Here is a 9,996-nt window from a genome sequence, read left to right as displayed (position 1 = left end):
TCAGAGCATTTTCCCTAACATCCCTGGCGAGAAAAATAAGCCAAGTAGCCAACCGAAGTGGGTTGAGCCGTCTCACCAGCGACTTGTACGGCGCACGGTGTACCACACCGGCCAAAACCACCAACCGGAACCGACGAATGCTCGCCACCTCAAACAAACGAACGAATCTCAGCATGTTCGACCCGAACAACGCTGGAATCACGCCTGAAACGAACAAATCACTCTCACTCCCCACACGGCCGAACGCACAGCCGGCTCACACCCGAACACGAAAAATTTGTAAGGGCGTACGGATGTATGGTTTGTCCGACCGTTTATTAATGTTAAAATTCGTAATTAAGAGATAGATAAAAAATCATAAAATAGATAAAAAAATAAACAGATAAATAAGTATTAGATAAAAAATATAAATAATCGAGATAACATGTAAACACATGCGGAGTTGCATTTTCCCCACTCCGTCGTCATGCCCGCGTCGCGCCCACACGCTCAGGCTTCGCCTCGCGCAGCTCCTATAAGACAACCCGCGCTGTCGCGCTCCCTTGCCATTAGGACGTCGCTTCCACTCCTTCCAAAGTCCGAACACGCGAGCCCAACAACGCTGAGAGCTCTGCACGAGCGCGCGTTCTAGCTCTCGCTCTAGCAGTATGCCCACCAGGCGGCACGGGGGTTTCCGCCTCGGCCGGAAGCTGCTCAGCGTCTGGCGCTGGGCGCTCTGCCACCGTCGGCGACGCCGCGGCCGCGGGTACCTCCGCCTGCAGCCGTTCACGGGAGGCAACGGCTCCCCTGCCACGGCGGCGCTGAGCGCCAAGAAGCAGCAACAGCAGCAGCAGTTCGTGGTGCCACGGGCGACTGATCCGCCGCGGATGCTCACGTGGGGCCGGTCGCTGGCGCGGCATATGAGGCTCCTGCGCCGGCGGGGCAGCACGAAGCACCGGCTGCTGGAGGACGCCGCGGAGGCGACCACACCCAAGGGGCAGGTGGCGGTGTACGTGGGCGGGGCCGAGCCCGGGGAGTCGATGCGGTACGTGGTGCCGGTGGTGTACTTCAACCACCCGCTGTTCGGGGAGCTGCTGCGCGAGGCCGAGGAGGAGTTCGGCTTCGAGCACCCCGGCGGCATCACCATCCCCTGCGCCACCTCGCGGTTTGAGCGCGCGGCCGCGGAGGCCGCCGCGGGCGGTGGTGGGAAGAAGGTGGTCTGGTGGTAGCACGTGGCCAGGCCACCACCTGGCCGGTGTACATACACATGCCCCTTGGCAGGATCCGAATCCCATGGGGCTTGATCCTTCTCTTATTTTTTTTTCCTCAATGGATTTTGACCTTCCTTTTCTTCCTTACCCTTTCCTTTGTGGCTTGTGCATGTTCACGAGAGATGCGAGGAGGCATATAGTTAGATTTAGAGAGATGAAAGCTATTTTTGGGTCAGTATGTTCCCCCAACTTGCAAGTCCATGTTGGAAACCATCAATATACATCCTGTGTGATCTGGTGATACTCTTCACAACTGACCGGCCCAGTTGTAATCCTGGCTGGGTGCGAACGTTATGTTAGTTTGCCCTGAAAAATGAACATCTGAACTGATGAAATGATCTTGTTCTTATCAATTGTTTTAAGTTCTTGTGCCAGTCCGTTAAAAAAAAGTTATTGTGCCAGTGTTCTATTCTATCAGTAAGAGAAGAGCTCCTACTTCCTCCCGGTTTCTGTATAACTCAGCCTTTATTCTTGTTACGCTCCGTCGGTTCTGCCGGCAATCAGATCCTCTGACTATAGTAATTACGCTACAGTATCATTACAATATTTTACTGCAAATTACTGTTTCATCTCCTCCGGTTCACTGTTCGTTTTACTATTTGCGGATGACTTTTCTCTGGATCGTCGTACAACCGGTTGGAAGTTGTTGCAAGCAACCTCGCCGGACTGCCGCACTGGTGTGTGCTGTGGTGGCCCTCCAAAGGTTTAGCTAAAACAGTTCCCGGCCTTGTTTGCTGCTGTGCTGCGGCGGCACCGCATCGGCGGTCGCTGAGCTACACTCCGATTCGCGATCATCGTGCGACTCGTTTGCCTGCTCCGATTATAATAAGGAGGCTGGTATCTGTAGTTCTCGATGGTGTGTTCAAAGAAAGCAAGCAACCGTATCACGAGTCGATGGTATGTTCGAGCGACAGGACTTGCCTGCAGTAACTGCAGAGGTCAGTAGTCACTGACACATAAGCTCCACTACGTCTGGGCCCACACGACAGTGACCCTACTGTCTTCTGCGTTGTTACTTGTTAGATCATTCTCGATCAAATTCTTTCGCGGTTTTTATTTTTTTATAAAGGGATTTTTTCTTTAATGCTTTAAACTTTTTTTTTACCGTTATAAAGTGATTCTCATCTCTATTTCATTCATTGAAATTATTTCTCCTTTCTCTTTATAAATCTCTTTGAAAAAAATTATTGAAAATAAGATGAAAAAAATAAATAGAAACAAGAAAAAAAATGAACAAATGAAGACAATATGGTTGATGAGATGAGCCTATCCTAGAAATATTAAGTATTCAACTAGTGCATCTCTTTCATTGAACTACGACGGATTCTGGGATTAGTTCGCAGCCGGCGCATCTCAGTAGCATAGCACTCATCCGTACGCGCAAACGAAATGTCAGGATTGAATTCCAAGGGGGCGGTGCAATCAAGCACGGGTGGGGTCCAGTTCCGCGGCTACTTCCAATCAGAAGCTGATTTCTTGTGCGCTTGCGCGCGTACTATCACCGTGGCCGCGGGAGTGGCACGGGGACGTTACCACCGCTACGGAATTTATCTAGCAGTTTATCAGTATTAGTTCAGTTAAAATCATTATTAATATATTATCGGTACTAGTTTATATCAAATTAGCATCATCAGTATATCACTACTAGTTTTTAATAATCATTACTACCAATTTATAATAAAAATTAGCAATGACACCTAACACTACCAATTTTTAATACCATCCTACAATGATAGGTGATCGTATCCAAAATTAAATTTCAATGCAATTTTTGCTCTCGTACTCAGTCCTCACATCCGGCTCCAGCACAAGCCTCTCTCTCCCTTATATTCCCCCTTATCTCTTTTCTCCACCACAAGTATCTCTATTTCCCTTATCTCTTTTGCACATGGAGGGTCCATGCGGGGCGATAGTGGCGGCGGCACAGGCCCTCCGCTACACACAGTCGGCAAGTTTGTCCATAACTTCCCTATCAACAAGTTCGCCGACTTCGTGGCACGGGCGGTAGTGGGTGGCAGCGGCCCCTCTACTACGCGAGCGGTAGTGGGCGGTGGCGGCATGGCGGGTCCGTGCGAGGCGACAGTGACGGCGGTAGCAACACCTCTACTACGCGAGCGGCAAGTTCATCGACCTCGCGATGCGGGTGGCACTGGCGATGGTGGCACAAGCCTTCTACTACGCGACAGCAGTGGCGACACCTCTACTACGTGAGCCCTTCGCGGCGCGGGTGGCAGTGGCGGCAACAGTGCAATGGATTCGTGTGGGGCAGGAAGCTCCACGATGGCGAGTGGTGTGGTGGCGAGCTTGAGTCGCTTCGGCTCGAGCTCAAATTTTTCTTGTTGCTTGGGAACGGCTTCACTGCCGGTTATGAACTTGGCAATGATAGGGGTGGACTTTCACTGCCGGAAGCAAAATCGGCAGTGAAGCCACTTTAGACCCGATAGTATTAGGTGTTTTTATAGTAGTGTATGCAATCGAAGATGGTTGGGGTACCGGGCGAGATGTTTTTTCCGATGAATATTGGTTGGGCTCTTGGAGCTCCAGAAATTGTCACGTGTTTTTCCTTGTCCATACTTGTTTGATTCGTACGCTTCTTCTACTTGGACCCTCGGGGAAATGCTATAGCCCTGAGATATTTTGATGACGTATGGCGGTTTTACTACAGCAATTATACTATCCCAGTTACCACATCAAATGTAAGAGATGAAAGGCCCAAAATACCCTCATATACATCTGATTGTAACATAATCTTAAGCGTAGGTTGGTAATTTCATCTACCTCTAATCTCTATAAAATAAGCCCTCAAGGGGCAGACAGGAGGGACTGACTCTCTTGACGGAATCAGACAACTATCTTCCTGCTTTTTTTCTCTCATTTGGATTCTTAGTTCATCTCCAAGCTTGAGCCTTTCACTCTAATGAGAAGGGCTCTTGCCGTGCTCTATTGGGGCACTTTTTCGTGACCCAATAGATGGCAGCATCCATGGGAAAAGACTAAGAGATTTGCTGAAAGGAGGGAGCAAGAGAAACGGCATCGAGCACTGCGGTGGTTTATCCGCTTACTGCTGTTGTGCCTTGCCCGCAGTGCTCCTGTATCTCGGTGTGCATACATGGGACTGTCGTGCCATGCACATGCGTGTTGCTTTGCTAGCTTCAAATGTGCCTAAAGCAGGGTGGCCATGGCCTCTGTCCCGAGCAGGCTTGCGAGAGGCTTGGTAGTTGCCAGCTACCCCTAGTCCTGCTTTAATAGGGGGTGTTGTGCATGCGCTAGGGTCGTGTGAACCATAGGCTCAGTCAAAAGACCCACTAAGTTCGTTGCAGCATGTGAATGGCTAAAAAGTTTTTGTTTTAAGCACAGTGAGGTGTTCTACGTCTAGCATTCACTAGCGTGCAAATAACATATCTGCTCCGACTATGCGTCAGAATGCCATGAACACAGTGAATTACACAAAGCTTGTTGGGCTGCTCTGCTAACCATGCATGCAACGAACACCATCACAGCTCGAGGTCCATCGCCAGCCTCACCTTCAGGCTGAGGGCAGCCCTGAGTCGACCTCGACAACCTCCAACCATGGGCTGCTGTGCCGCAAGCCTAGGTGAAGGGCCGTGGAAGTAGTTCACCTCCGCTAGCTACCTTCGCAGGAGGTCGGGTTTCACACTTTGTGTGATTCGGTTGTCAGGGACAGTCTTGGACTACCATTGCGCCAGAGGACAGGCCCACGCCCCATCCCCGTAGTCGTGAGGATCGACCTGCTACTTGACATGAGGTACCTCCACCACTCTCTTTATTTCAACAACACTTACTATGGCAGGGTGCACCTAACCAAAAGCTTCGAAATCCATACCTGCAGGTTCAAAGGCACCAGGTAAAGGTGGACGTAGCCAGCAAGCCTGCCATATGTGCATGGCATGGGCGGTGGTTTGGCATGCACATATGAATGTCATAATTACTACCTTGCATTATTTAATTTCGAATATCTGCATGAAAGCTAGCTTGGCTAATTGCTTGCACCTATGTGCATATTTGAAGTGAGTTCTTGTCTCACATACATACGAAACCCTCCAACCCACATGTGCTAATTTCCGCATGGTCCTTTACTGTACCTCATGCACATCCACACACCAGCTACTACCTTTTTCAATAGAATGATAATAGTGCTATGGCCATGAGAAAGCAAGTTGTGCCTCAAACCTATATTTTTGCCCAACGGTGTGATGCATCGCGCAACAAAAATTAAAGTCTACAACAATGGCATAAACAAGCCCATCACAGTGGCACTAGCTCTAAACCTCGTAGGTTATAAGCCTCGATCGCGTGACGCACTCCCTCGATAGCCTCGTGCCTCAGCAAAAGCCCACACGATGACATAAATAAGCCCATCACAATGGTACTAGCTCCACACCTCGTAGGCCATAAGCCTCGATCGCGTGACGCACCGTCTCGACGGCTCCGTGCCTCAGCAGAAGACCACGACCACTTGCTCCACACTTTGTAGGCTATATGCCTCGGTCGTGTGACACACTGCCTTGATGGCCCCATACCTCGACAGAAGGCCATGACCATGGTATAAATAAGCCCATGACAGTGGCACTAGCTCTGCACCTCGAAGGCCATAGGCCTCGGTTGTGTGACATATTGAATTGATGGCTCCACACCTCGGTAGAAGCCCACTGCGATGGTACTAATAAGATGCGCACTTCATCCCCTCGTGACCAAAAGACATGAGGGGTTAGGGGACGACACTGCACATAAGATGCGGGACACGCCTCCACTCCCTCATGGTCGAAAGACGCAAGGGGGTCAAGGGGTCAGGAAGTCAAGATGATGTGCATGTACAATGATGAATTGGGTTGCGTGCTAAGACAACTAATAATAACTCATCACCCATTAAAATTCTTATAAGAGTTAAAAGGGTTGGATGATCCTGCACAGTTGTAGGACCTCATTAACCCTGTCAAAATGCAATACCTTCGAAACGGTCACAAGAACCTACAAGGACCAATGCCAAGGGTCAAGACCCCTATAAAATTGAAAGGAACACAAGAGTGCAATTGTCTTCGGAGCCTCGCCGTCATCATGCCACACCTTAGTTCCGACGTCGACCTTGCCTAATGAGAGCCAGCTTTCCCCACCCTAAGGGTTTGGGATGACAGTTTTTCCTGGTTTGACGCAAGACTACTCGGAAACTCGCCAATACTTTGATTATAAAAAAAAGCAATGTACGCATCAATAAGTGCGATCAGAAAAAGATGGCGAGCGAAAGTCATTATACTAACGCTTCTTACATCCAAAAGACGCTTACATACCCCTCTGAGTTCCTAGTATTTTGAGATACTCGAGAGAAGAAAGCACAAAAGAAAAGGGGGGGGGGGGGAGGAGGAAAACTACAAGGCTCTAATGGCGACATAGGCACTTTAGGCGCATCCTGCCGAGGAGGCTAATGTAGAAACCGGCCCCCGAGCCTCTATAGCCATCGGAGGAGGAAGAGGAGTTGTCAGATTCCTCCTTGGTCTCTTCCTTCTCTTTCTCTACTTCCTTCCCCTTCTCCTCTCTCTCTTACTTGTCGATCTCCTTCTCTAGGAGATCCCAGTCAATCTCCTCATCGTCGGAGATATCGATGATCCCAACAGGAGGGACCGATCAAGCTGAAGATGGAGGTGCGGCAACGAGCGACGGCCCTTCGGGTAGTGGTAGGAGAATTGTGGTCAGGATTGGCTCTAGCACTGGAATCAACTCTAGTGCTAGGCACGGTCCTTCGATCTCGTCCTTCTCCAAAGGCACCATGGCTAGCAGGATCGGCACCGGTGTCAGCAGTCCGACCGGACCACTCGCGCCCAGAGTATGAGGAAATGCCATGGTAGATAAGGGCTGAGTAGTGGAGGAGATTTTACCTTGATCAAAGGTAAGTGGGTCACAAGGCGAGACTGCTTATAAAGCCTTATCGCGATTGCTCCAATTCCTACTCGAGACACATAGCCACACCGCGGTAAGCCCCACGATGTTCCGAGTTCCACTCAAATGCCCTTTTTTTTTGCATACATGTCTCATCGCATTTATTGCTTGAATCCCTTTTGATGCATGCAAGGACAGTTGGCGCAGGACCCCAGGAGAACTAGCACATTACCCCTTGCATCGTAATGTACTTGTCCAGAAAAAGAGGAGATACCACCACACATAATCTTTGTTGTGACGGTTCAAATTTCACAATACTTGCCATCAGAGAGCATGCTTGAACCGCTGCACCGCCCCTTAGGGGATCCATCGACTTTGCCTCCAGCACTAGCTACTGGGCTCCGAACCTAGCCATCTACGTCGAGCCTCGTCGCTCCTCAGCTCCGCCTCCAGCAACTGCCATGGGGCTCCAAATGGCTCTATCTCCTTCAAGCCTCGCCACCCCTCGGCCCCACCGTCGGCAACCGCCATGGGGCTCCAAATGTCCATGCCTCTATCAAGCCTCGCTACCCTGACTCCTCCATCGACTTCACCTCCGGCACTAGCCGCGGGGCTCTGGATGGCCCTGCCTCCGTTGAGCCTCGCCACCCCTCGGCTCACTGTCAACTTCGCCTTCGGCATTAGTTGTGGGGCTCCGGATGGCCACGCCTCTACCGAGCCTCGCTGCCCCTCGGTTCCGCTGTCGACTCCACCTCCAGCAGCGGTTGTGGGGCTCATGATGGTCCTGACTCCATCGAGCCTCATCGTCCCTCGGCTCCGCTGTCGACTTTGCCTCTAGCAGCGGCTGTGGGACTCCGGATGGTCCCTACCTCTGTCAAGTCTCACCGCAGAAACCCGCTAAGGGGGTTGCGAACTGTCTCCATCAGCCATGCCATTGAGTTCACCTCCTGCTCTCGCTACGGTCCTCCGGATGATGCAGTCTCCATCGAGCCTCGCTGCCCCTCGACTTCACCTTTGGCACAAGCCTTAGGGCTCTGGACCTCATTGTCTCTCTCGAGCCTCGTCACCCCTCAGCTCCGCAGTCGACTTTGTCTCCGGTAGCCATCGCGGGGCTCCGGACAACCCCACCTTCATCGAGCCTCACTACGGCAACTCCTTGAGGGGGTCACAGACTGTGTCCCTCAGCTGCACAATTGACTTCGCCTCTAGCTCTCGCCGTGGGTATAAGACCCCGTTCCCAGGATCTCCTATACCTCCTGTATCAGTCCCTGGATTAAATAGCTAATACGCATAGTATAACAGCTGTGGTATCACAGTCAAACTTCATACATAAGTATTAAGGTTCAGAGTATAAAAAGTTACAAACTATACTGTATATTACAAGCCTAACCTCATGGCCAACAAACATAGCGGAAAGCAAAAGCCCAAGCCACAAGTAGCGAGGATGCAAACGTGACTTCTAGCTCTACTCTTCATCACCACCCTCATCTCCAGTGAAGTCGGCATTAGTTCCTTCACCTGAATGACAGTAAGAGTGAGTACAGAAGGTACTCAGCAAGCCCTATACTACTTTAAAGTGTTTGATAGATGCATAATGGTGTAATTCAAGGGCCAGGCTTTACGGTTTTAGTTTTAGCGTAAAGCAATTTTATGCAGGTAATTAATTGTATCATATACTGTAGACTTTAAAAACAATTCAAATATCTCAAAATAAGGTATCAAGCTGTATCTGGGGGTTCTTCAGTCATGGGAGGGGCTACACCTCACTCCGCAGTCCCTTATCATCACATCTGGTGTACCTCTAGTACCACCTAGCTTCTGGCGGATTAAGCCAGAAACCTCATCACACGGACATATAGTCCACACACTCACTCATCAAGACACATGCACCCAGATTCTATTCAAAACGGTTACTTCTATCGCATGTTCATGACCGTGGACACGGTTATTCGAATAGATTTACACTTTGTAGAGGTTGTACTGTTTTACACATGCGATATGCTTAGCCTCCAACCGTTGCAAGCGGAGGAGTGAATCATACAGAGACACATCCAATCACCTTTTATGTCGGGCTTTTCTATGAGATTTACCCCCAAGCGCTAGAGTCGATATACTGAAGGTCGGCCCCCTTTTAAGCCTAAGCCGGTTCTAGAAACCTCCAAACAGCGGTACAAATGGCCACTTGACTGCTCGCTGCTCTCAGCCTCCTAGTATGATGCCCAACTCAGTCCGGTGAAGGAGAAATCAAGTCCTGCTCATACAGGACGTATGATTGCACGGGGTGGCTAAGCATGACGGTGCATTAACTCTGTCCCTAAATGGCCGGGGTCAGTATCTTCCGGCAATGAACACCACAGAGGTGACTCACACCCCCAGGAGCATTCTTATCCAGAGTACTACTCCACCTGCCTCCGCCAAAATAGTTTTCACCCATTTTTACACATCTCCCACCATATCCCACATGACATCAAGGATTTCGCACTCATCACGGAATTCACAACCATCAAGGATTCATGGTGTATGAGTTATTATTGATAATAGTAAATCTTATCTCTGAGGAGAGGTGTTTTAAAAGCGACGTCTTCGAGGAGACGTATTCAATCCTAAGCATGCTAGATATCAAGGCGTCGTCCATCGATAATATATTTAACAACGCATGCTAGCTATCACTCCTAGGGTGATATGTATTATGGTTGATGATATGTATGGCATGTCAGTGTTGACAGGATTAACTATTATAAATAGTTTGAAAGAAAATGCAATACATAGCACATACGATAATAAGTCCAGTTTTAGTTGATCATGTAGATTATTTGAATACATAGGCTCAATATGATCAAGGAAATATGACTTG

At 49.6% G+C, this 9,996-nt stretch overlaps 1 protein-coding gene across 1 annotated transcript; it reads left to right on the top strand.

Annotated features, from left to right (window-relative positions):
• The first annotated feature begins 534 nt into the window (after nucleotides 1-534).
• LOC133921665 (auxin-responsive protein SAUR36-like) lies at nucleotides 535-1,624 on the top strand. The gene has a single exon (XM_062366640.1). It carries the CDS (start codon nucleotides 648-650, stop codon nucleotides 1,206-1,208), a length of 561 nt encoding a protein of 186 aa, XP_062222624.1. The 5' UTR covers nucleotides 535-647; the 3' UTR covers nucleotides 1,209-1,624.
• Nucleotides 1,625-9,996: the final 8,372 nt, after the last annotated feature.

Source organism: Phragmites australis, chromosome 6 (assembly GCF_958298935.1).
Source record: "Phragmites australis chromosome 6, lpPhrAust1.1, whole genome shotgun sequence".
Lineage (NCBI taxonomy): Eukaryota > Viridiplantae > Streptophyta > Magnoliopsida > Poales > Poaceae > Phragmites > Phragmites australis.
This window is presented reverse-complemented; position numbering and strand designations above follow the sequence as displayed.